Source organism: Prionailurus viverrinus, unplaced genomic scaffold (assembly GCF_022837055.1).
Source record: "Prionailurus viverrinus isolate Anna unplaced genomic scaffold, UM_Priviv_1.0 scaffold_50, whole genome shotgun sequence".
NCBI classification, from domain to species: Eukaryota; Metazoa; Chordata; class Mammalia; order Carnivora; family Felidae; genus Prionailurus; species Prionailurus viverrinus.
In genome coordinates, this window is record NW_025927613.1 from 2,555,342 (window position 1) to 2,582,842 (window position 27,501).

Here is a 27,501-nt window from a genome sequence, read left to right on the forward strand (position 1 = left end):
ATCAAGACCTCCAATCCACTCAATACTTTATTCACCATCCAATAACCTCCTTCTGTTTTCAGTTCCCCAAATCCTGGTTGGGCCCAGCTATCACCCTTACCCTCATTTATTTATTTAAACTTTATTTTTTAAATTTACATCCAAATTAGTTAGCATATAGTGCAACAATGATTTCAGGAGTAGATTCCCTAATGCCCCCTACCCATTTAGCCCATTCCCCCTCCCACAACCCCTCCAGTAACCCTCTGTTTGTTCTCCATATTTATGAGTCTCTTCTGTTTTGTCCCCCTCCCTGTTTTTATACTGTTTTTACTTCCCTTCCCTTATGTTCATCTGTTCTGTGTCTTAAAGTCCTCATATGAGTGAAATCATATGATATTTGTCTTTCTCTGACTAATTTCGCTTAGCATAATACCCTCTAGTTCCATCCACGTAGCTGCAAATGGCAAGATTTCATTCTTTTTGATTGCCAAGTAATACTCCAGTGTGTGTGTGTGTGTGTGTGTGTGTGTGTGTGTGTGTATCACATCTTCTTTATCCATGCATCCATCGATGGACATTTGGGCTCTTTCCATACTTTGGCTATTGTTGATAGTGCTGCTATAAACATGGGGGTGCATGTGTCCCTTTGAAACAGCACACTTGTATCCCTTGGATAAATACCTATAGTGCAATTGCTGGGTCATAGGGTGGTTCTATTTTTAATTTTTTGAGGAATCTCCATACTGTTTTCTAGAGTGGCTGCACCAGCTTACATTTCTACTAGCAATGCAAAAGAGATCCTCTTTCTCTGCATCCTCACCAACATCTGTTGTTGCCTGAGTTGTTAACATTAGCCATTCTGACATGTGTGAGGTGGTATGTCATTGTGGTTTTGATTTGTATTTACCTGATGATGAGTGATGTTGAGCATTTTTTCATGGTCTTCTTTGGAGAAGTGTCTATTCATGTCTTTTTTTTTTTTCTATTCATGTCTTTTACCCATTTCTTCATTGGATTATTTGGTTTTTGGGTGTTGAGTTTGAGAAGTTCTTTATAGATTTTGGATATTAACCCTTTATCCAATATGTCATTTGCAAATATCTTCTCCCATTCTGTAAGTTGCCTTTTAGTTTTGCTGATTGTTCCATTGCTGTTCAGAAGCTTTTTATTTTGATGAGGTTCCAATAGTTCATTTTTGCTTTTGTTTCCCTTTCCTCTGGAGATGTGTTGAGTAAGAAGTTGCTGCTGCCAAGATCAAAGAGGTTTTTGCCTGTTTTCTCCTCAAGGATTTTGATGGCTTCCTGTCTTACACTTAGGTCTTTCATCCATTTTGAGTTTATTTTTGTGTATGGTGTAAGAAAGTGGTCTAGGTTCATTCTTCTGCATGTCACTGTCCAGTTTTCCCAGCACCACTTGCTGAAGAGACTGTCTTTATTCCACTGGATATTCCTTCCTGCTTTGTCAAAGATTAGTTGGCCATATGTTTCTGGGTAGCCTTATCCTCATTTAATCTAGTATAGCCAAAAGTTGCTGGAGAAAACCACTGGGCTCATGGGCTCTATTTTATTTTATTAAAAAAAATTTTTTTTAATGCTTATTTATTTTTGGGAGAGACAGAACATGAGCAGGGCAGGGGGAGGGGCAGAGAGAGAGACACACACAGAATCCGAAGCAGGCTCCAGGCTCTGAGCTGTCAGCACAGAGTCGGACGCGGGGCTCGAACTCACAAACCGTGAGATCATGACCTGAGCCGAAGTTGGATGCTTAACCCACTGAGCCACCCAGGCACCCCTCATGGACTCTATTTTAAATTAATGACCACAAAACTCTAATGGGCACTCAATTTGGCTAGAAGTCCTACTTACATTTCCCTAGTAAATTTTATTCCTATCCTGCAAGTTGAGTTTCACAGTATTTTCTTTTTACCCACTACCTCAGCTGATCACCTGACATCATGTTTTCCTGAGAAAATACAAGCAATCAGATAAGCTGGCCCCATATTCTCACCATCAAAACTGCTTAGAAGAAAAAAAGTACCTCTGCTTCCAAAGGCTCCTCTGCTTATGCTCTGGATTCCCTATAGGCTTCATTTCAGCTCTTCCTCTTTCTCTTCTGTATTTTCTACTTTGCTTAGGATAATTCTTTTTTTTTTTTTTTTTTTAATGTTTATTTATTTTTGACAGAGAGAGAGACGGAGTGCGAGCAGGGAAGGGGCAGAGAGAGAGGGAGACACAAAGAATCCGAAGCATCTCCAGGCTCTGAGCTGTCAGCACAGAGCCCGACGCGGGGCTCAAACTCACAGACCATGAGATCATGACCTGAACCAAAGTCGGCTGCTTCACTGACTGAACCACCCAGGCGTGCCTCTTTAGAATAATTCTTATCAGATTCTAATCTCATTAGGAATGCTCTAGCTCTCTTACCCTTGAGCCCACACTCTCTCCTAGCTACCATCTACATTTCTCTGACACCTTCATGAAAAAAATTTTTAAAAGTGTTATATACATTTGTTATCTCTATTTTACCTTATATCCCGTAACCTAATTAGGTTTCCAAGCTCACTGAAACTGGGGAGTAGGTCCCCAAAGACCTTCTTCATGTTGCCAAATCTGATGGATTCTTCACTGTTTTCAGCTTTACCTCTTCAGAAGACTAGACTTGGGTTACCACTTACTTCTTGGTCTTTATGACACCATGCTCTCCTGGTTTTCCTTCTACCTTTCTGTCTCCTCCTCAGTGTCTATTTCTGGCTCCACGTCTTCCACTCAATGCTCAGTCCTGGACTCTCTTCTTTTCTCTTTCTATGTTCTCTCCTTAAGTGATCTTATATATATTATATCCTGTAGCTTTAAATATTACCAAAACCCTGTTGACTCCCAATTTGGTATCTAACATTTCATCTTGGTTATCTAATTGGCATCTGCAACTTAACAACTTGATTCCCCCCCAAAACCTGAGAGTTATTCTTGACTTCTCTTTTACCTTGTCCCATCAATCTACTCCATTAAGTAAGTCCATTGAGTCTCTCTCCCAGCCTCCTATCCAAACCTCTTTCACTCCTTACATGGACTATTAAAACTGCCTCCTAAGTAGTCTCCCTGCTTCTGTTTTTGCCTTCAAAAATCTGTTCTCAAAAAAAAAAAAAATCCATTCTCATACAAGGTGATCTTTAATAAGTAATTCAGTTCATGTCACTTACATGCTAAGCTCTTCAACAGTTCCCTATGACACTTAAAATTTAAAACCCCTCTTAACCAGGGCCTATAAGACCCTATGTCATGTAGCCCCCATTTATTTTTTCCACTTTTTTCCCCCTTCCTCTCTTTGCTCCAACCATACTGGGCTTCATTCTGTTCCATCAACTTGCCAAGTTCTCTCTTCGAGGCCTTTGCTCTGACATTCCCTCTGCTTGGGATGCTTTTTCTCCTAATCATTTTGTGATTAGCTCTGTCTTATAATTCAAAGTTAATCTTAAATATCATTGCCTCAGAGAGGTTCTCTCCATCTAAAGCAGCCCTCCTCACCTCTACAAAGTTACTTTGTAGTTTATTACCCTATTCATTTCCGTAGCACTTGTCTCATTCAAATTATATTCTTTATTTGTTTACTGTCTCTGGCATGTAAGTTCCTTAAGGGCAGGTAACTTGTCTTTCCTGTCACTTCTATTTCCCCGGCATTTACAACAGTTTTTGACATATTGAAGGCACTCAATAAATATTGTTACATAAAAGGATGGAGCAATTGAATTATTAACTGTATTTGTATTTAGGTAATAGTGACAAATGCTAACAGAGGCTGACAACTCAGAAATGTTCATTTTGTTGGCAGAACATCATTCTGAGCTTTGTTTGGAAGTGAATCACCCAAATTAGAAAGGTTTGCTGTTATGAACTAATCATGCACAATATACTGTTCTGGTGGTATATGGTGTCCCTTTAACAATAAGTAGCTAATTGCTTGTTTGATAATTCTTTTTCTTTTTTAATTTTTTAAAACATTTATTTACTTTTGAGAGAAAGAGAGAGAGACAGAGCCTGAGCAGGGGAGGGGCAGAGAGAGAGAGGGAGACAGAGAATCTGAAGCAAGCTCCAGGCTCTGAGCTGTCAGCACAGAGACCGATGCAGGGCTCAAACTCATGAACCATGAGATCATGGCCTGAGCCGAGGTCAGAGGCTTTACTGACTGAGCACCCAGGCGCTCCTGTTTGATAATTCTTATATGAAATTCATTAAAAAAGTAGTATTTTTACTTTTATCATATTAATTAGAAAGCTATTTAATAGAGTTATACTGTTTTTCTTTTTTGAGAGAGTGAGAGTGCACATGAGTGGGGGAAGGGAGAGGGAGAGAGAGAATCTTAAATTCTATTTTTAATTTAATTTTATATAAAAAATGTTTATTTATTTTGAGAAAGAGACAGAGCAAGAGCGAGCATGCATGCATGGGAGGGAGGGGCAGACAGAATCTCAAGCAGGCTCTGCACTGTCAGCATAGAGCCCAACGAAGGGCTCGATCCCAGGAACCACGAAATCATGGCCCAAGCCGAAGTCTAGGGTCAGATGCTTAACCAACTGAGCCACCCAGGCACCAGAGTTATACTGTTTTTCAGAAAGCCTCTAAGATAGGTGAATAGCTTTAGGCTGGTTTTCATTCTTTCCACTTAGCTGACAGTTCTACATCTTGATGTCAAGGTCCTTAAACATTTTATCTGAATGAATGTACTGTTTGAATTTAAGCCCAGATATTCTGCCTCTCAATCTTGGATTTTTTTAAAAAGATTTTTTTTCTGTTGTTACCAAATTACAGTTTTTATTTTAAAGGAACAAAATGGAAAAAGAATACATTTTATCATATAAAAGAGTTATCTATGTACCTCAAAACATTCTTCTCCTTTCAGAAGTTTATTGTATTTATAAAACACTATTCTTCCAAGACTCTTAGATTATGATTAGCTAAAATAACAGAAGAATTCTATCAATAGTAACAATTCTCACCTCAATCTATCCAATAGGGTTCCATTACATATATCAGGCTCTTTATAACATGAAGTTCCAATAGAAAAAATATACAAGAATATAATTTCTAACAACGTAGACTTTGTGTATATTTCAAATTTCAGGTTGGTCTAAGTAAGTTGTTCTGGAGTTTTGTTTTTATTAAAACTAACAAACCACTGGATTAAAACTGCTTCCTTCAGTTAATACCCCCAAAGCAAGCCATCCTTTTCTTCTATGTAACAAATGGCCTTTGCTAATTAGATCTGTTTGTATGCTGGCCACATGTGGCAAAGTCCAGTCCTCCCCCAAAATAGTAACAACCTGCTCTGGATGGCAATCAAGTCGCAAATCTATTTTTGGCTTTAATGTTTGAAAGTCCAAATGTGAAATGCCATGGAACTGAACCTTAAATGGCATAAGTGAAGTCATCTGATAGGAAAGGACAGAATACAAGTATTTGGGGTACTCTAAAACACCTGTTTCTTTGTTCCGAAAGAAATAATGTTTCAGGCCTAGCAAGTGAATTTATAGCTAACTTGGACACACATAAAACCAAAATGAATCTCAGAACTGAAACAACAAGGGAGGAGGAGTGGCACAATATAATCTTAATTGTAGTCTCTTACATCACTCTACATTTCCTATTTTCTTAGTGTTTATGGTCTTTATTATGAATATCTTGGTTGTCTTACCTGTCTCTGAGTGTGTTGGGGCCTAGATAAGGGTACAGGTTTTCCTTAAGCTTTCCTTTGATGAGATGGTCCAGGGTCTCATGTAGGAAAGGTTGATGTTGAGTATACACATTTTCTACTCCCTAAGACAGGGAAAGATGGTTCTTATATCATTTTTGGGAAATGTGTAATATAAGAGTTAATAATACTCATCAGAAAAGGACATGCATTCAATAGGTTTTTCATGGGATAGATTCAAATAGGAATTTTAAAAGAATGCTATGGTTAAATCATTAAAAAATTTCTTTTCATCAATCAGAAATGTTCCAATCTCATAAAAATACTGTAATTTAAACCTAGCTATTAAAGAAGAATTTAAAAAATGGAATGGTTTAAATCCTTTATCATCTCTTCAGTGATTCTCATCCTTTTGTGAAAATTTTATATGACAGGTAGAGCAAATAAAAGGAAAACACGTTTTCCTTTCTAGAAACACTCAGGAAAACGGAAACATTTCAGGAAACCTAAGAAAGGCTTGCAGATTAAAACTAATTTGTTACCATCTTAAGAAAATGGTTTAGTATTTTTAAAAGATCTACAATTGTTTCCTTTATCTTTAACTTCGTTCAAAGAAAAGATACCAAACAAACCTTGAATTATAAACAAATGGAGTAAAATGGCCATGACTAACAGAACTGTCTGTCTTTTTACTCTTGGGTATTTCCTAGAAATATTTCGTTATTCCCTATTTGGCTGTTTGGTCCAATGCTGATGCTGCTCCAATATAGAAAGTATTTGAAGAAAAGGCTTTCAGGAGGATGTCTGCTTTAATTTCATTAAATTGACACAGTACTAAGTCAGCAACAATCCTGAAGTTGCTTTGAAGATTGTATTTATTCGCTCTCAGCTGTAGGGGCTTCAACGGTTTCTCCTTTAGGAAAGCCCAGAGGACATGCCATACCTTCAATCCTTTGAGGAACTGTTTGGTAATAGCCACAGCGTCTTTGGGGCTGAAGAGGTCACTTCCTCTGACCCGTTTACCGCCATATTCAACTATTGCAGACACAAGCTATAAGGAGAAAAAAGAGAAACTATCTCTTACTGCTGGGGGATGAGGAGACCCATTTCATAAGAAAATACCTTTATTAAGGAAATGAGGACATGAGAGGACAGAATTATACATTTTTGTTAAGTAAAAAAGTATAATTCTCCTCTGTCAGAGCTAAGAATGTTACTACCTATTTGGTGGGATTAACATACAGATTTGGTTACCTTTCGATACTTTTCAGAAACACCTTTATTCCTGAGGTCCATCATTAGTCCTGGCAGGCTGTTGCTGCTGTGTCGCTCATAATGTAGAGCATAAAGCATCACTAGGCGGGCAGCATCAAACTCTGTCACTTTGGGGTTCTGCAGGAGCCTCTTTACATTCTGAAAAAAGAGAGAGCTGACATTTATCTCCCCTTCACTTGAGTCAGGTGTAATATCTTAGATCTAATAACTATTGAATGGCAGTGATGCATCTGAGTTTGTGACTAAGATTATCACTATGGCAATGTACAGGTCTAGGTTCTGCCATTGTTTCAACTACAGAAAATTAAATGCCTTTGCCTAAGATATGAAGCAAATAAGAAAAAAATTCCCACTGTAATTGCTTTAGGACAATAGTGAATTGAACAATGGATGGTTCTTCCTTTCTTTCCTTTGATGAGTTGATCTGTGGTCTCAGGTAGGAAGGGTTGCAGTTTCCTTGCTGAAACAAGGAACACACATTACTTGTACCATTTCAGTCAACACAGCTCACAAAGGAACTGACCCGGTGACTTGAACAAGTATGGCCTAGTGTTAGTGATTGACCAATGACATGGAGATGACTAGGGGGACTGGGCTTAATCTCCAAGCCCAGATGAACGCTATATCTCAACATGGCTTTCAGATATACAAGTATGTAGAACACGGGATCTTTAAATGGAACACTTAGGATTTTAAGAGGGCAGGTACTGACAGACAGCAAAGGGAGCTCAACAAAGTCATTTAGGTTTTGCTGATGCTCACATTAAGGGACTTCCCTATAGTATCTATTTATATTTATTATGCAGCAGAATAAGTTAATCCAGGCCGATAAATACTTTGTGAGATGAGTAGGGGGACTGGGCTTAATCTCCAAGCATCAGATGAACGCTATGTCTCAACATGGCTTTCAGATATACAAGTATGTAGAGCACGGGATCTTTAAATGGAACACTTAGGATTTTAAGAGGGCAGGTACTGACAGCAAAGGGAGCTCAACAAAGTCATTTAGGTTTTGCTGATGCTCACATTAAGGGACTTCCCTATAGTATCTATTTATATTTATTATGCAGCAGAATAAGTTAATCCAGGCCGATAAATACTTTGTGATCTCCCTCTAAGCATAAGGCACTATGCCAGGCACTGGAGGGGATACAGAGCTAGACCCAGTTTCTGTCCTCAGTGAGTTCAGACAAGGAGGTGGAGGGGAATGAAACACTTATAGCCTATTCTGCTACGGAGCATTTTCTTGAAAGCACCTTAACTCTATGAGATCATTGAAATATGGGAATAGTGTCAGTTTAACACAGAAGGCATATTGCTTTATGGGTAGTTTTTTGAGTGTCTTAATATTAAGAAAGGAATAGGGACAAGTTTCCTCTTTAAAGACACTATGTTATCCAAGGGATACAGGAGTACTGATGCATAGGGCCACTTGTACCCCAATGTTCATAGCAGCACTCTCAACAATAGCCAAATTATGGAAAGAGCCTAAATGTCCATCAACTGATGAATGGATAAATTGTGGTTTATATACACAATGGAATATTATGTGGCAATGAGAAAAAATGAAATATGGCCTTTTGTAGCAACGTGGATAGAACTGGAGAGTGTGATGCTAAGTGAAATAAGCCATACAGAGAAAGACAGATACCATATGGTTTCACTCTTATGTGGATCCTGAGAAACTTAACAGGAACCCATGGGGGAGGGGAAGGAAAAAAAAAAAAAAAGAGGTTAGAATGGGAGAGAGCCAAAGCATAAGAGACTGTTAAAAACTGAGAACAAACTGAGGGTTGATGGGGGGTGGGAGGGAGGAGAGGGTGGGTGATGGGTATTGAGGAGGGCACCTTTTGGGATGAGCACTGGGTGTTGTATGGAAACCAATTTGTCAATAAATTTCATAAAAAAAAAAAAATGAAGACACTATGTTAAGAAAAGGATGTAAATCCTACACAAGTGTTTTCTGCAAGAAGTAGCTGGTTTGTAGCTTTAAGACTGCTGTACATTCCACTGTATTAAGCTATCTGGGGAAAGGGCAAGCGCAAATGAAAAGGATGCAAAGATATTTCTCTGAGTTAAAAAGCAAACAAAACAACAGCCCCAAACTGACAGACATCCTCATATTATATTTTTAATTTTGGTTCAACTAGTTTGTATGAGAAACAAAAGTTTTTGTAACCTTACGTCGTGAAGACTAAATCATGAACCCCAGGAATAAGGAAAGCTACAAAGGATGGGCTGAGTGTATTTATAGGTGCAAATGCCTGTGGAGATTTAATCGTGCTAATATTTTTATTAGGATTGTTATTGTTTTTATTAGGGCTTTGATTACAAAGTTATATAGATTTTTTTAGTTGTGCAGATTTTAAGTGACCTGCTTATAACCCTATTTTCCCAGAACACTTGGTTATTTTTATTTTTTTAAGTTTATTTTTGAGAGAGAGAGAGAGAGAGAGAGAAAGTGTGAGTAGGGGAGGGACAGAGTGAGAGGAGAGAGGGAATCCGAAGCAGGTTCTGTGCTGGCAGTGCAGAGCCTGATGTGGGGCTTGATCCCATGAACTGTGAGATCATGATCTGAACCAAAATCAAGTGTTGGACACTTAACTGACTGAGCCGCTCAGGTGCCCCAACTGGTTTATTTTTAGTACATGATTTTGCACAGTGGGAGGTTTTTCTGTTATAATACAGAAACAGATATAAAAAGCAAAACAAGAAACAGAAACTGAGAATCAGCACAGTGGGGGGGGGGGGGAAGGGGACACAAAGTGACGAAAAGTACATCTGCTTGCTGAAAAATCAAGAAAGACTTCATGAAGGAGGTGACATTTGCCAAAGGCCTTAAACAATCAGTAAGTGTTGGAATTAGTCTGAGAGACTAAAAGAGGAGATGCTCTTAATGGGAATAAGGAAATCAGAGAAAGAAATGGGTTGGGTTGAAAATCTGGCAAAAGCCTTGATGGACACTGGGTTCTGAGGACATAGCAACATCCAAATGGAACTTTACAAACTTATGAGATGCTTTCACATACCTTATCTTTTTAATACTTCACAACAACCAGGTCTAATGTTTAAGAACTCTTCTGTTCACACCAAAGAGGGACTGTGATGACACGGGGGATCTCCCAGGTGTCTCCCAAGTAGAATGTTCTCTGGGGAGGATCCCTATTGTTGCTTTTCTGTGTGAAGATTTCACTAGCATTATCTTCAAGGGATCAAAAGGGAAGAAATTTCTCTTCTGTAGACTTAAACCCTGCAGCCATTAAGAATTTCCTTGCTTTTTTTTTTTTTTCTTTTGTGGTACCCTTTCCAGAGCTGTCACAGAATACAGACTACTTAGAATATCTGTTCAAATTTGCCACTAGTTTCTACCATACTACGAAGACATTTCAGAGTACAAATTACCATCAAGTAAGAATAGCCAATTTCATATGTATCTCAATCAACTTAGCATAAGCTTAAAACATCCATCTGCGATCTCTGTTGTCACTTTTCTCATAGGCCAATGTTTCACTCTGTGCCTTTGCAGTCACTGTCTTTTTACCTTAAATCTTCTTAATTTATATACCCTTCAGCAAATCTGAGACACTCAAGTAACTATAAAACCACAGAACTGGTACGGGACAGAGACTGCAGCAATCAGCCTGTACCCTTCCCACTTGCTCCCTTTCTAATTACTTTCACTTGCATCCTGACTCTTGGCTCTTTCCCATTAAAGAATCCACTTCTCTTCCCTGAGATCTGGTGCTGGTATTTAGAGTTCCTGGCTTGACTCTTAGTTCTCCCTTGAGGACATGGGCCAGAATCTGATGCAGGATGACTTGAGTAGACTACTTTGTTTACTTTTGAGCCCTTAGGATGCAACCCATGACTCAGGTCAGTGTTCCAGCTAGACTTATCTATTTCCTCATGAGAAGAAACCTGTAGGTACAGCTCTTTCCTCTCTCTCAGCTGTGTAAGTCCTTGAAGAAGCAGGGCCTTTTTGTCTGCCTGGATCCCAGGTTACCCTTTGACTTAATTTTGAACTATTTCACTCATGGCTACTTGACTCATCAACTTGACTGACAGTGGCATACACTATACTGAGATTCCAGGGTACTAACCAGAGAAGAGGAGAAAACATTCTGAGAGACTTCTAATTACATAGAAGGTTATCTGCTACATGGTGGTATTTATATGCTGGAAATATGAGTGAATTACATAATGAACTTCTGGTTTCTCTTTTCTTATTAAATTTTCCATAAGTCTTGAGACTTTCAAGAGAGAAAAGTATACATCACATAATAACAATGGCTGAGTAACGAGAGAAACAGGAAACTATTGTCCCCTTAAGAAGACAGGATTCAAACATAAAATTCACTGAATTCTAACATTCATACAGGTTTAATGAAGGAATAGGAAAAGAAAAGCAAAAGCACTATCTCTGAAGGTCAAGTTTCAAAAAGTAGCTAATGTTCACTCAAAAAAAATCAATTAAAAAACAATTCTTCTTTTCTGATATTTAAAGATCCTTCCCATTGTTTGGGGCTACTTTTCCATTTTCTTCCACCAAAACTAGGATGACATAACACAACGAGAAAAGTTTTTTATAATGGCATAGCTACATGTTAAACCACTGTACAAATCACAGATGAAGTCAACAACTAAAAATAGTCCTTAATTTCTGCTTCAATTTAACCGAAAGAGTAAGAACTCTACCTTGTTATCTCTTTTTTCATCTTAAATCTACTCAATTTCTATACTTTTCAGCAAATCTGAGATACTCAAGTAACTATAAAACTACAAAACTGTAGTAAAATTGTCAATGAATACATTATAAGCCAGCAGATTAGAATGGCAAGATGAAATTGGCAGAAGCCTTCAACATGCTGATATGATAAAAAAAAAAAAATGAGTCTAATCTGTTTGAGAGAACAGTGTTGTGGACTATCCAGGAAAAATGATAGAAAGTAGGCAGGACCCAATTCCAGTGATTGGTAATACATCTGAGTCAGTATTCTTTTTCTTAATATCTAGTCAATATAAAAATTAGCTTTTGCTGTTCCACAGTTTCTGAAACACTAGTTAAATGTTGGTTTATACAGAAAAAGATCATTTTTATTCTTAATTGGTGAAAGTAAAATTGTCACCTCAAGGTGTCCCAAACAATTTTCTTATGATTTTAATGAGAAGTAGAAAAACCCTTCTGCAATCAGGGAGAGATCTGAGGTGATGAGTAGACTAGAAAACATGTCCTGGATACCACAAAGAAAATAGAATGTGTCATCAGATAATACTGATAATCATGACAGTTACTACTTACTAAATGTTGTAAGTACCAGGTACAATATTAAGTGCTTTATATGTACTAGCTCACTGAACCCTCAGAAAAATCTTTAAAGTAAGCACTGTGATTTTTTCCTCAGTTTACAGACAAAAAGACTAAGCCTTAGAGTGGTTATCATTTTCAAACCCAAGCCATCAAAGTCCTAAGCTCTTAGCCACTACTCTATACTGCTTCAAACAGAACTGTCCTCTTCATATTTCTAACAAGCATTTATTGAGTCTTTATACCAGTAATAGGATGATCTGAGATCTCTTACCCAAGGTCAGGAAAGAAGGATATAAAATAGTTCCTCCTTCTTTTTTTTTTTTTTTAATTTTTTTAACGTTTATTTATTATGGAGAGATAGAGAGACACAGAGCACAAGCAGGGGAGGGGTAGAGAGAGGGGGAGACATAGAATTCGAAGTAGGTACCAGGCTCTGAGCTGTCAGCACAGAGCCCGACATGGGTCTTGATCTCACAAACTGCAAGATCATGACCCAAGCCAAAGTTGGTCGCCCAACCAATTGAGCCATCCAGGTGCCCTGACTAGTTCCTCCTTCTAAATGAAAGCTATATGAGACATGGAGTTGGAGGACTGCTTACTTTCTGAAGATGTTTCTCTTCATGGCATGAAAATAAATCTTTCTCACTAATCAAATGAGTCTTTACTGAGGCTATGGATATGTTTCAATGATGTACATTACAGTTTGGTTCCAGTGAAAATTCTTCTAAATCAAATTTTTGTTAGCCTGTAGGATAACTGGTTAGAAGTGGAAGCAATTTATAGATTAATTTTTAGCAATATATGAATTTTTTTCCTTCACTATGATATAGTTACTATTCAATAAAGCAAACCCCATTCTACTCAAAAACCTCAATTCATTGCTTCATGATGTATTATCGTCCAAGGTCAAGCCAAGGAATGCTATAACCCATCTAGGGGTCAGGCCCCTGGCATCTACTCATTACCAAACAAAAGCTCCCTTCATAGACTATTTAAATCATGTTGCCAAAGAAATCTTTTATGGTGGAGGAGTCCAAATCAATTGCTCACTGTAAAACCCTAACAACATGGGCAAGAAAACCTTCAAAGGATAACTTTTTAAGATATAAAGTGGACCACAAATGGAATTCATATTTTAAAGTATCTATTTTTATCTCTTAAAGTGAACAAGAAATAAGATTTCAGGCAAGGAATTATAGTAACCTTGTCCAACTGCTTTCCATATGGTAGAGAGATACAAATAAAGATACTAAAACTGGCTAGTGATTAAGTTTGGTTCTATTGTTTCAAAGAGAAAAATAAAATGATAAAGAAACAGAAGGAAATTTATTAAATTTTTTTTTTTAATTTGAGAGAGAGCATGCATGAGTGGGGGGAGGGGCAGAGGGGAAAGGGGGGAGAGAGAGAGAGAGAGAGAAAGAGAGAAAGAGAGAGAAAGAGAGAGAAAGAGAGAGAGAGAGAGAGAGAGAGAGAGAGAATGTTAAGCAGGCTCCATGCTCAGCATGGAATCCAACACTGGGCTCAATCCCATGACCCTAGCTGAAGTCAAGATCATGAAGTCAAGATCATGACCTGAGCTGAAGTCAAGAGTTGGACACTCAACCAATTGAGCTACTCAGGTGCCCCAAGAAACAGAAGGAAATTTAAATTTAATTACAGGACAAAATTTTGTTTTTATTTAATGAGAGAAGAAAATTCATTTTATTGAGAAAAATAAAAAGTTTTCATAGGAATACTTCTATTAGACCCACAAAACAACTGTGAAGTATTATTAGTAGTATTGCTTAAAGTAAAGAAGTTGGTCAAGTTAAATAGATTGTGATACATCTTTATGAAGGAATACTGTTTAGTGATTAAAAAGAGAATGAGGGGAGCCTGGGTGGCTCAGTCGGTTGGGCGGCCGACTTCGGCTCAGGTCATGATCTAGCGGTCCGTGGGTTCCAGCCCCGCATCGGGCTCTGTGCTGACAGCTCAGAGCCTGGAACCTGTTTCGGATTCTGTGTCTCCCTCTCTCTGACCCTCCCCCGTTCATGCTCTGTCTCTCTCTGTCTCAAAAATAAACGTTAAAAAAAATTTTTTTAAATAAATAAATAAAAAGAGAATGAGTCTCCAAGATACGTGGTTAAGTGAAAAAGTAAAATGCAAAACTATGTGTACAGTATGATATCATTTGAATTTAACAAAGAGAGAGATACACTCACTCATGCAGACTTGCATCCACAGAACAACTGTAAGGGTGTATGTGAGGCTGGTAACTGACTCAGTTTTTACTACACTCCTTTTGGTGAACCAAGTACTTATATTATCTATTTAAGAATTAGAATTTAATACAATTTAAAAAATAATAAAGCCAGCCTAAAAGTTCTTTGAAAAGATTTAAGGGATAAAATTCAAAGTGATGACAGAAGTACTTTTCATAAATATAAAGCAAATAGCATCATTATGATTTTCAAAATGATGGTGTTTTCAGAGGAAATCTTAATAAACGCTAAAAAGTAACAACTATAAATCCCAGTAAAGACTTTGCTATAACTAAAGCAACCACAGGTGGATGGATTTCTTTGTTCTGGTTGTACCATATGTTTAAAACATGCTTAGAGAAGAAGAAACAACATTTACAAAGCACCTATCATATGTGAAGGATTTTGCATATCTCACTGAATCCTGGTACAAATCTAAAAGTTTCAAATCTTTATCCCTGAGGCTTGGGAAAAATAAGTAATTTCCTCAAAAAAACCCTCTGGTATGTAGAGACAGAATAAAAGCCAGGATGGTCTGGCTCCAAAGCCTGTGTTGTTTCCATTATACCACACTGGCTTTATTTTATAAAGTTGAATTACAGCCGGGAAAGAGAGAGACTAAGTTATAGAATACAGGGCCCTATAAATAAGGAAATGTACTTCTTATGGGGAGTGCCTTAGAAATGGCCATCTCCCTAAGGACTCTCATTCCCAAGTGACTTATTGCCAGTGATACCACATTGTCATTTCTCAGGAGCCTTGGAATTATTGGATTAGTTCTGTCTTGTTATCCTTACATCCAATCTGTCGCTAAATTGTTGTTTTGTCCCTTTGAATTGTCTCTCAGATTTGCCCTTACTGTACATTTTTAGTACTATCACTATGAGTCTACCAGCCTAACTTGTTTTTTTTTTTTTTTTTTTTTTTACCTCCAAAGCATCCTTACTAGATTAAATTTCCTAAAATACTGCTTTCATCATATCGACTTTCTACAAATGACCCCACAATGGATGTCTTTGCTTATCTCAGCAAGTGCAAATTCCTCTTACAGGCTTCTTCATTAACTGGTTCCTGTGTACCAATCCAATTTTATCTCCTATTTCTCTTCCACACCCACTCTCACACTGCTTATTACTTTTTTGCATACTTCTGCATCTTTGCTTTTCTGTTAACCCTGAATGAAATCCTCCTCCAGATTCTGTTCATTCTTGATGGTCCATCTTAATATCATCTTCTCTAAGGAACTGTTCTCAATAACCTCAATCTTATTATAGTCAGCATCACAATTTTGACTTAATTAAATATTACCTTAAAACACTAAGCGTTTCTTGTGTTTTAGTTTTGTCCCTTCAACAATGCTGCAAATTTCTTAAGGCCAGGGTCTGATTATGTCCCTTTTCTTCTAAAATCCTCTGGTAACTCTCAACATTTTAAGATTAAAGCCCCATCTCCTTTCAGTGGCCATAATTGGGCCCCAGTCTTTCTGGCTTATCTAAGACCACTCCTCATCTTGTACCTTGCACTAGCTACATTGAATTATTCTCTGTTCCCTTAACCCACCCCCCTCGCCCCCTGCCATCTCCATGCCTGCATTATCTCTGCTAAGAATTTCCCCTCTTGTCTCTGGTTGGTACACTTCTACTCTGTTTGGTGCACTCCTACTTATTTGTCCAGACCCAATCTAATGTCATCTTCTTTAAGAAGCCTCATCCTTAGGGAAAACAGTTGTCCTTCCTCTGTATTTCCATATCCTTTTGTAAATACCTCTAGTATAACAGCACTTATCATATGGTAATTCCTGGTTTAAATTTCCTTCTCCCCTACTATCATGTGAGCTCTTTGAGGAAAAGTATGGTATCTTTTTCCTCTTCGTACCTCTGGATCCTTATAGCACTATGTACACGCAGCAGGCATTCACATGTTTATGGACTGAAGAGCAAGTGTTCAATAATAAAAAACTTAGATAATACATTTTAATATATATTGCATCTTTAAATCTTCCTTACCACATTGTGAGATAAATATCATTTACAGATGAGGAAACTGGCTCAGAAAATAAGCCAACGGCTCCAGGTCACAAAGCCAGTAAGTGGCAAATGGCCAAAATCCAGATCTTCTGATTTTGGTCTAGAATTCTTTCTAGTAGCCTAGGATGCCCTCCTAAATACTCATTAACTGCCTGAACCCTCTGCTACTGCACATTATTCTTCTCCTGTGGCTCTTGTATCTAAAATCAAATTAATCTGTGTTCTTGTCTCAACTCCTTGTTAGACAATAAATTCCACGTTAGTGAAGAAGGATTACTTTTGCCTTTGTACCTCTTGTTCTGCCTGGCACAGTGCCTTACACACAGTAGGTGCTCATCAAATTGGACTGAATAGATACCTGGAGAGCACTAGAATGGTCATTCTGACAGGCCAGTTCTTGCTCAACTTCTGAAACCTCCAGCAGATTCCGCTCACTGACCAACCGAGACAGCTCTCCAACCACTGTCACATGCTTTGATACCGTCCCAGACATCTTCTTAAACTGTGGGTAATTCTCAACAAAGGCCTGCCATGGGAAAGACATCAATTGGGGGTTCTGTTATTTGACTGAGGATAGATATGTATGAAGAAGGGAAAAAATAAGCAGGAATTGTTCTGCCCAGACTAAGGCATCTACCAATCACATGGTATTTTGTTTATGCTTAAGAAGTTAAGAACTGGTATATGTCAATACACTGACTCTTTAAATAGTCCAAATGTGACTGAAGAATGGAAAAAAGTACATGGCTTGTTATGAAGTTTTCACTATACTGTTTCCTAAAGAGAAATAGTACAGAAAATTATTTCAAACCAAACAAATGAATGTAGGCAGAAATCAGACTGAGAATATTCTAGAAATATTGCTTACATGAATAGTTCCAAAGTCTTGCATGTTAGTCATCCATGAACATGTTCAATTTACCTTCATGTCTGCTATTGATTCTAGTTTTTGCTGTTCTTTTGGTTTCTTCTTCTGAAAGTCTTCCATGAGATTCTTTATATTGCTACCAATCTCAGCAAAGTTCAGGTACATATTCTGTGAAAAGGAAGTTGGAAACAGTTCCAGCAATGAGTCTGACTTCCAGATCATTTAAAAGAAGTGAGAAATGGAAACCAATTTGACAATAAATTTCATATATTGAAAAATAAATAAATAAATAAATAAATAAATAAAATAAAAGAAGTGAGAAAGAATCCCAAAGACAGAATTGAAAGGCAAGAAAATTCCATTGTAATGACCAAATCTGGACACTGGCCAGGACACGGGTGATGAATGCCATTACTATTCTCACAAAGGGCTACAGAAGGGAAGGAAGTAAATAAATCGGGTTCTAATTCTGAGAGTATAAAACTAAATATGTGATTTCTATGGGAAAAAAACTGTTAAAGGGTCAGAATCCAAATCTTCTGCCTTCTCTTGAGATGCAGTTCATCTACAGGATGCCTCAACAACCTTCCCCATGAAATCCCATACCTGTTTTCATTCGAACAAGACAACACCAGCCTTCTTACATAAAAATAATGAAAAACAACGAAAAAAAATTTTAACCTACATTAGTCAACACCGGCCTTCTTACAGAAAAATAATGAAAAACAATGAAAAAAAATTTTAACCTACATTAGCATAGAATTCATCGTTTTCAGCAGATAGGACCACCTCTCTTAAGTCTTTACTGATCCCCGGCACTCTGGAAAGATCAATCCGATTGTTGTTTATGCCCAGTAGTTCATGGACCATGGCCTGATATGTCCACTAAATGAAGAAGTAGGACAGAAAAATTGATAACTGGTAAAACATGGAAATAGCAAATGTTCAGGAAAACAAATAAAAACTGGTAACATTCTTAGCAACTAGTCTTCTTTACACAGAGGCTCTTTATTTAGTTCAAGTTTTATTAATACTTTGTGTTATACTAAGCATTAAGACTTACTGTAGTTGGTTAAACTAAAAGTCAAAATACTTTTAGAGTTTACACTTTTGGAAGAGGGGCAGCGAGATTAATATTCCTGATAGAAAGAAAACAAATTAGATCTATCATTAGCTCTACTTTTTGCCCGTGAATTAAGAGTATATTTTTGGCTTCACAGATAGGGCTATATTGGTACTGCAGTTACAAGCTGTACCATTTCCTGTACGCTTCTGTGGTTTTCTGCAGCATGAGAAGTGTGTTCTTGCAGATCTGAGTGGTGCTATATTTATCCTGGGAACACTAATATTATCAGAAAAAAACCTTGTAAGTTGATCAAAACACACATATTCAGAAGCTTGCCTCTGTATCCATTTTATTTCCTATTTTTCCTTAACATGAATTGTGAAGAAGGATTGGTTTCCATTCTTACAAAATGTGAACTTATTTGGCAAAAATGGAAAGGAGAAACTCCAAATTTTGCCTTCTCACCATTTATGGAGAATGGGTTACTTTTAGTCCTAGGTCCTTTAGAGAAAACTAAGTATTTTCCAGCCAATTACTCTCTAACTCTAGAATCTAAATGCTAGAAAGATTTATACATTTCATCTTAAACAATATAGATCTATTAAGAAAGAACTTAAGAGGTTATAAAAGAAGGTGCTTAATTTCCGAAAATATTTGCCAAATGAATCCTTAAAAAAGCAAGTTTCATTGGGGTATGTAAATTCAGTACAACAAAATGTTTATGCTTCCATAGGCAGCATCCTGTGCATGCGTCTACCATTAGCACTTACTCTATAATTAAAATTATCAGTTGGAGCACCTGGGTGGCTCAGTCGGTTAAGTGTCCTGAGCTGTAGGTTAAAATAAAGTTGGGCCTATATTGTCAAGGCTCTTAGACGCCAAGTTCAGGAGTCTGTATTTAAGCCAGTAGGCAAATGGGAAGCAATGAAGATTTTTGAGTCAAGAGTAAAAAGATCAGAACTGTGCTTTAGGAAAATAATTTAAGGGACGCCTGGGTGGCTCAGTTGGTTAAGCATCCAATTCTTGATTTCGGCTCAGGTCATGATCTTACTGTTTTGTTGGTTCAAGCCCTGCATTGGACTCCGTGCTGGCCGTGTGGAGCCTGCTTGGGATTCTCTCCCTTCCTCTGCCCCTTCCCCACTTGTGCTCGCTAGCGCACGTGCTCTCTCTCTACATATAAATAAATAAATAAATAAATAAATAAATAAAGTAATTTAACAACACTGTGGAATATATTAGAGTGGGAAGAAATTAAAAGTGGAGAATCAAGCCCCTTCTGTTTCAGCAATCTTGGAGCCTGTGAAGGCCTGCTGGGAACAGGATTCCTAAAATGACAAATATGCCTGGAAGGCTATGGTCCAATGCCATTTTTGCTGACCATAAGCAGGGTCTCCAGAACCAGAGGGAGCATACAGCTCTTCTTAAAACTGAAGGTGTTTATGCTCAGAATGAAACTGAATTCTATCTAGGCAAGAGATGTACTTATGTGTACCAAGAAAAGAACAACACAGTGACTCCTGGTGGCGAAACGAAGAAAACCAGAGTAATCTAGGAAAAGGCAGCTCCTATTCAAGGAAACAGCAGCATGGTTCATGTCAATTCCAAAGCAACCTACCTGCTAAGGCCATTGGACACAGAATCCATGTGATTCTGTATCCTCAAGGACTTAAACTTACTGAAAAGTAAATAAATAAAAGTGTATATCTGTTTTCTTATAAAAAAGGAAAATAAGAAATAAGAGTGAGGAATCAAGTAGATGACTATTTCAGTAATCTTATAAAAGATTAAGGGTTTATGACAAGGTGACACAGCAGTATGAATGGGAAATTGCAGACAGACACTGGAAAAGTAGAATCTACAGAACCTAGAAGTTGCCTTGATTAGAGGTGAAGGTGGTGGTAGAAAGGGACAGAAAGGATAAAGCAGAAGAAAGAATCGAAGATGACCGTGGTTGATACCAAAATAATAGGAAATACAAGGCAAAAAAAAGAAAAGCTGAAAATAAGGAGGAGAATACGTGGATGACATTGTTCATTTCTACATTGGCATTTTGATGAATACCACATGAAATTGTACTTGTATTATGCTAATAAAGGGTTCTGCACCTGGTTTAGCAATGGGGTGATGGCATCATCGCAACGATCTAAAATAAGCAGCAACGGAGGAACCTCAGTCCGCCGGAATTCAAACAGTTCATATTCTTTAGTTATTACTTGCTGTGGATGAGACAGAAAGATGATTTGGTCAACCAATTAGTTACAGACAGAGATGATATAAACATAAAATTAATACATAAAATACACATTTAACAACAGTTCTTTGCATCTTCATAGGCTTTCCAGAAAAGGATTCAAAAGCTTGACAACGTCTGGTAGCGTCCTGTTTAAGAGGTTAGTATTTAAAACTCTATTTTACCAATGGCTTAACTGGATCAAAATAGGTTAAATAGCTTGCAAATTTTTTTTGAGTTAAGCCTAGAATCTCAGCTCTAATTTGTTGCTTTTGGTTTTTTATTACAAATATCTACCTCTTTGCCAGTAAACCTAACATATCACCTCATTGGTTATAGATAAACTATTCCTATAGTTTCTGAAATATGATAAGGAAATGAATGGTCTTTGGAACTGGGGATAGAAAAAGCCATACCTTAACACATTCTGCAAGTCTCTTTGCTGACTCTGATGAAAGCTGATAACGAATCATGGGACACTTCTTCAGAGATAGAAGGAGAGCCGTCAGTCCTTGAGTTGTTCTGGATAGCTGGGCTGGATCCCAATTTCGACCCTTTTTGTTAAAAATATATTATCAGAGAAAATATTTGAATTTTTTCTTACAAGTCCAATTACTTGCTGAATTAACTCCCACCTGATAAACTTATTTTTTTATCCTTTCATTCCATACCTGGCAGCAACCCAAAACATTCAGGGAAAACAAATGTGGATTCACAGCAATGTAATCACCATAAAATTCCTGCAAGCGAAGCACAAGATCAGTCATTCATTTCATAAATTCCAACTGATGATAAAGTAACATTTTCATATGTAATATAATACTATGTGATATAATCAAATTTGAGCAAATGCAGGGGGAGCAATGTGGGGGAATAAAATAATTATAAAATAGTAGCAATAATAATAAATCTTTTAAAAAACAAAAAACAAAGTTGTAGAAGTATAAATATTACATTTCTGGAGACTTCTGTGCACATTTATCAATTAGTAAAATTAAGACACTGCTATAGGATATACAATGTCACACACAGATGAAAAAGAACTTTGCTGTTCAGTGTATTCTTTTTTTTTTTTTTTTTTTTTTTAATCCAGTGTATTCTCATGAGGCAGAACATGATTTAAAATAGGTCATTCTTGGGGCTCCTGGGTGGCTGAGTCGGTTGAGTGTCCGACTTTGGCTCACGTCATGATCTCACGGCTCGTGGGTTCGAGACCCACGTTGGGCTCTGTGCTGGCAGCTTGGAGCCTGGAGCTTGCTTCAGATTCTTTGTCTCCCTCTCTGTCTGCCCCTAACCCACTTGCATCCTGTTTCTCTCTCTCTCAAAGACAAACATTAAAAAAATTTTTTTAATAAAAAAATAAAAATAAAATAGGTCATTCTTTTTCATTCCTTTACCACCTAGCACATCCTTCTGAAAATCCAAAACTCATTTATTTGCTGCCCTATTCTTCGCTTAGGTGATAAATGTATTCAAACATTTGTGATAAATGTATCCAAGAACACTAAAGCGTTTAAGTAAAAGGTAACATGGTATGTTCTAATGCCACGTATTCTATACCATGCAGAATAAATATTTAGAAGTTACCAAGTTTTAACCTAATGACAAAAGTATGCCTTTTACCTCCCAGACAGAGCAAGATAATCACAAACAGAAATTTAACAAACCTCACTCACATCCTTTACTTTCTATTCTTTTCCAATCAGACAGCCCTGTAGATGAACATTCTTATAATGTGGTTCATAAAACTAGAAGATATATCTGACCCTGTCCCCAACCCTATGAAACCCTCCTTATCCATGCAATGGGACCCAATACCAGTGTAATCTCCTTATTTGCACTGATTCCTCTAATTTTGTTTTCTCTCAATTTGATACCTATTACAAACTTTCTAAATATGAGAATAGTTTGATGCAATGCACATTTATTGTGTCTGATCAACAGCCTCCCTTGAGACAGCACTTTTCTTATTTTAGATGCAAATCTTTAAAAAGATGTGTTAGATCTTTAACAAGAGATGTGTTAGAGGACCAATACGTTTACCTGAACCTCAGCCACGACTTCCTGTTCATCAGCTTCAGCTAATGACTTCACATCACTCTTGCTGATCACATTACTGAAATCTGAAACAGACATATGAGTTGTGGCTGATTCAAAGGAGATCACCTCTGCTGCAATTAGACGTAAATGGGCTTGACAGTTAAAGCCTAATGACTAAGTGAAGTTTGGTATACATTGTGGTATATGTCAAAGTCAAACACCTTCAAATTGAAATGAGTAGCACAAATATGTTTAAATCCATAAGTCCATAATAATACTTAAAAAAAAAAAAAAAGACCACTATGTAGGCATTGGAGGATAGCAGGAAGCAAGTCCTTAATATTGAAAATAACAAATAACGGAAAGAAGTGCGTCTTCTTCCCTCAAATACAAATTGTATCACCAGAGAGAAGACGAGGGGAAATTCCTCTTTACGGAAATATTCCAAGTAAAAAAACAAAGAAAAAATGATAATGACAGAATTAAAACACCATCATTTTTATCAACCACTAATGAATCAATGATGGACCTGGGCACTGAGCACCAACTCTTATCACAGTAAGAGATAATCATTGAAAGCACACAACACTGACTATCAAATATTCTTGCCAAAAAGAAATCAAATCTAAACCTAATTAAGCCTCTATATCCAGGTACCAATTTACAAAACTAGAGGATAGAGGAATATTTTAAACTGCAAAGAATTTGTTAAACCACCCCATGGGGATACAATCGCCAAGATGCAGGCTGTCAGAAACTTTAACAGAACAATGTAGTTTCTTCAATAATAAATTGCCCGGAGGGGGGGTGGGTGGGTGGGAAGAGGCAGGGAGAGAAACAGAGAGAGAGAGAGAGAGAGAAAGAGGAAGAGAGAGAACATCTAAAGAAGATTAAAGAAACTGAAACAACATATCAACCAATCGATATGTGTGGATCTTACTATGATCCTAATTCAAATACAAAAACAGTGGGGGAAAAATAAGAGAGTTTGAAATTTGAACAATGAATGAGTATTTGAAAACAGGAATCATTTGTCATTATTGGGAATAATAATGGTATCTTTAAAAATGAGTCCTTATCTTTTAGAGATGCACACTGAAATATTTAGGGATGACATATGTCTTAGATCTCCTTCAAAATACCATTGGTGTGGAAGTAGGTGGCAGCACCATAGCTAAAACAAGACAGGCTGTGGCAAAGCAATGTTTGAAACTGGGGGATGGGTACACTGGAATTTATTATATTATTGTCTACTTCTGTATATAGTTGAAAACTTCCATAATAGAAATAGTTTTTATTTAAATAAAGGAAGGGAGGACCCTATCATACAAGATGTATAGTAGACATAAAAATGCAAAAATGAAATTATAAAAAAATGAGATGAGGGGTGGCTGGGTGGCTCCATCAGTTAAGCATCCGACTCTTGGGTTTCGGCTCAAGTCATGATCTCATAGTTTGTGAGTTCAAGCCCTGCATCGGGTTCTGTGCTGACAGCGAGGAGACTGCTTGGGATTCCCTCTCTGCCTCTCTCTGCCCCTCCCTCACTCATGTTCTTTCTCTCAAAATAAAAAAAGAACGAAGAGACTAGGCAGTAGATTTATTATTGGTTATTAGTCTTAACTGCTGTATCAAAGAACTCTTTAGAGGAAAAGGGAGCCTTTCATCTTGTGACCTACTCAATTTTTAACTGAGAGACAGCACAAGAGTGACTCCATTAGATGTCTACTTAAATTCAGCAATACAGGGAATCTCTCTCATATACATATATATGTCATTGAGTACAAGTTTCTACACTTTCCTAAGTATCTGGCTTATAGTCACTCTAGAAAACATTTAGCAGTTTCTCTTTTTTAAATTTCTTTTTAATTTTTATTTTTAAATTTCTTTTTTATTTTACTTATTTATTTTTAGTGTTTATTTATTGTTGAGACAGAGAGAGACAGAGTTTGAGCAGGGGAGGGGCAGAGAGAGAGGGAGACACAGAATCTGAAGCAGGCTCCAGGCTCTGAGCTGTCAGCACAGAGCCTGATGCAGGGCTCAAACCCATGAACCTGTGAGATCGTGACCTGAGCCAAAGTCAGATGCTTAACCGACTGACCTACCCAGGTGCCCCACAAATATTAATTTTTGGTACCATTATTTATTGTTGCATATTGTTGCATATCATTACATAGAAAGTATGTATATCTTAGAGTATAATCTAAACCCTAAAAAGCCTTCAAGCAAGCTTTAAAATTTCTCAAATGTCCTACATACTGAGAATTAAGTTTTGTCTTTGTTTTGGAAATGGCACCAGATAAACTATACCTACTAATCCTATAAGGATCAATAATGACATCTAGAGGAGAATGGATGTAACTTCTAAAGCAGAATGTATTACATAAAAAAATAAAAAATCATATAAAATGTATAGTAACTGCAAACCTAATTTATTTCCACGACTGTACCCTCCCCAAACTCCCCCCCACAAATTATGTACATAAGAGGTATCTACTGAATAACTTGTTCTTTCAACCATTACATAAAGTAGCAAGAAGTGTTATGTTTTCATCTGGTATGTAAAATAAATCTTTGCTTTTCCAACTCAAGTATATCCTCCCTCCAAGTAATTCAGCTTCTGTGCCTCAGTTCATGAAAGTACAAAATAGGGAATAAGTGTACCCTTTCTTCTTCTTCTTCTTCTTCTTCTTTTTTTTTTTTTTTTGCAGAGGTGGGATGTGAAATTTGGCTACTTACAACTTTTGCCTTGCAAAGAATCTTGAAAGGCAAAGGAAAACTTAAAAAATAATTTTACCTAATCAATGATGAAAAAAGTCACGCTCAGCTTTCTAAAATAGAATGTTAGCCATAAGACTTTTAATACTTTGAAAGGACATTAAAAAAATCAGACTTATATAGAGATGGATTCACTTAACTTATTGATGATATGAAGCACCTAACAGGAAAAAACTATCTAGGATACAGTTACATGATTGAATAGGTGAAATAATATACTTACAAATAAAATATATACTGTATTTTGGTCTCCGGAGCTCTTGAATCAGATAATCCACATTCTCCTAGAAAGGAAAAAATAAATAAACAAATAATATATGAGGAGAACTCATATATTTAAGTAAAAAATTAATAAATATCATCCATTGATTTATTTCAGTATCTAGTGAGAATCTACTGTGTGCTGAGGTCTAGATTAAGTGTTTGTATATTGCAGGGGTGAGGGCTGGCAGTGAAAAAGAGATACGTTAAGTATTCAGGAATCAACTATAACATTAACTAGCTGTATTACCTTGGCCAAATTAAGATTTAAAAATATTAAAAACACAGGGATGCCTGGGTAGCTTAGTCGGTTAAGCATCCAACTTCAGCTCAGGTCATGATCTCACAGTTTGTGAGTTTGAACCTTGCATCAGGCCCTCTGCCCTCAGCACAGAGCCCGCTTTGGATCCTCTGTCTCCCTCTCTCTCTACCCCTCCCCTGTTCGCGTTCTGTCTCCCAAAAATAAATAAAACATTAAAAAAATATTAAAAACACAAATGTGGAACTACAACATAAAATTGATAGTAATTCTGCAAATTTGCCTCAGGCTGCTGGCCTGTAAATTATTTATCCAATCAAAATTCTTAAAAAAAATTTTTTTTAATGTTTATTTTTGAGAGACAGAGACAGAGACTGAGCAGGGGAGGGGTAGACAGAGAGACAGGGAGACACAGAATCTAAAAGCAGACTCCAGGCTCTGAGCTGTCAGCACAAAGCCCGACACGGGGCTCAAACCCACAAGCTGTGAGATCATGACCTGAGCTGAAGTCAGGACGTTCAACTGACTAAGCCACCAGGCGCCCCCTAATCAAAATTCTTATATAGACTATCAAAATGTAGCTAATTCTTTAAAAACCAACATTCAAGAGAAAATATACTTAATTGTATTTACTTTGGCTTTTAACTTATTGGGACCTAAGATTGTACAACTGTAATGTTTGTGAAGTATTTGCACACAGTAGGCTAAGACTACTATTTAAAAATAAATATGAAATCTAGAAGTAAACATAAGAATTCCAATTACTTAAGATCATAATGCAGGTTTTTAATCTATTGTCGATAGAAATTTAAATTTTTTTTTTTTTTTTTTTTTCAACGTTTATTTATTTTTGGGACAGAGAGAGACAGAGCATGAACGGGGGAGGGGCAGAGAGAGAAGGAGACACAGAATTGGAAACAGGCTCCAGGCTCCGAGCCATCAGCCCAGAATTGTCGATAGAAATTTAACTATTAACAAGTTAAATTTCAATATGAATTTAGTCCCCAATCTAGACATGATATAAAATAGTATTGAATGTTTAAAAAATCACACATTTCTTTAAAGCATTAAAAATAACATAAGCAATGCACATTACTTGTTAAATGGGAAAAAGGTTTTTAAAATTGTCGTTTAGATTAAAAAATACATTGAAAGTTAACTTTATAATTTTAAGGATAAATCATTTTTAGTTTGAGAGAGTATATATATATAGCTGTGAAAGAGGTTTTCTCACGAAAAATCTTAGGAAATGGACTAGATGATCTCTAAGATCCCTCTCAGCACCAAAATTTCAAAAGACCTACAAATGTGAAACAACTAGAAATGACTATAATACAGTATTAAAGCATTCATTCATTCAGGAACTGTTTATTGAGGTCCACTATGTAGCAGGCACTGGAGACATAGCAGTGTGAAAAAACAGATACCACCTCTGTTCTCATGGAGCTTACTGCTGGTAGGTAAGACAGATATTAATCACACAAA

The 27,501-nt window shown here is 37.0% G+C and overlaps 1 protein-coding gene across 5 annotated transcripts in view; it reads right to left on the minus strand.

The window, feature by feature from the left end:
* The window catches only part of VPS45 (vacuolar protein sorting 45 homolog), a 66,614-nt gene that overhangs the window by 36,789 nt on the left and 2,324 nt on the right, over window positions 1-27,501 (minus strand). For all 5 annotated transcript variants that reach the window (XM_047847901.1, XM_047847902.1, XM_047847904.1 and 2 more), the window contains exons 3-13: window positions 25,720-25,780; window positions 22,725-22,804; window positions 21,353-21,421; window positions 21,098-21,235; window positions 20,557-20,667; window positions 18,136-18,270; window positions 17,440-17,553; window positions 16,876-17,043; window positions 6,922-7,080; window positions 6,611-6,718; window positions 5,671-5,792 (exon numbers count right to left, since the gene is read on the minus strand). In XM_047847901.1, the coding sequence (XP_047703857.1) occupies window positions 5,671-5,792; window positions 6,611-6,718; window positions 6,922-7,080; window positions 16,876-17,043; window positions 17,440-17,553; window positions 18,136-18,270; window positions 20,557-20,667; window positions 21,098-21,235; window positions 21,353-21,421; window positions 22,725-22,804; window positions 25,720-25,780 (1,265 nt within the window). The remainder of the gene's footprint in view (window positions 1-5,670; window positions 5,793-6,610; window positions 6,719-6,921; window positions 7,081-16,875; window positions 17,044-17,439; window positions 17,554-18,135; window positions 18,271-20,556; window positions 20,668-21,097; window positions 21,236-21,352; window positions 21,422-22,724; window positions 22,805-25,719; window positions 25,781-27,501) is intronic.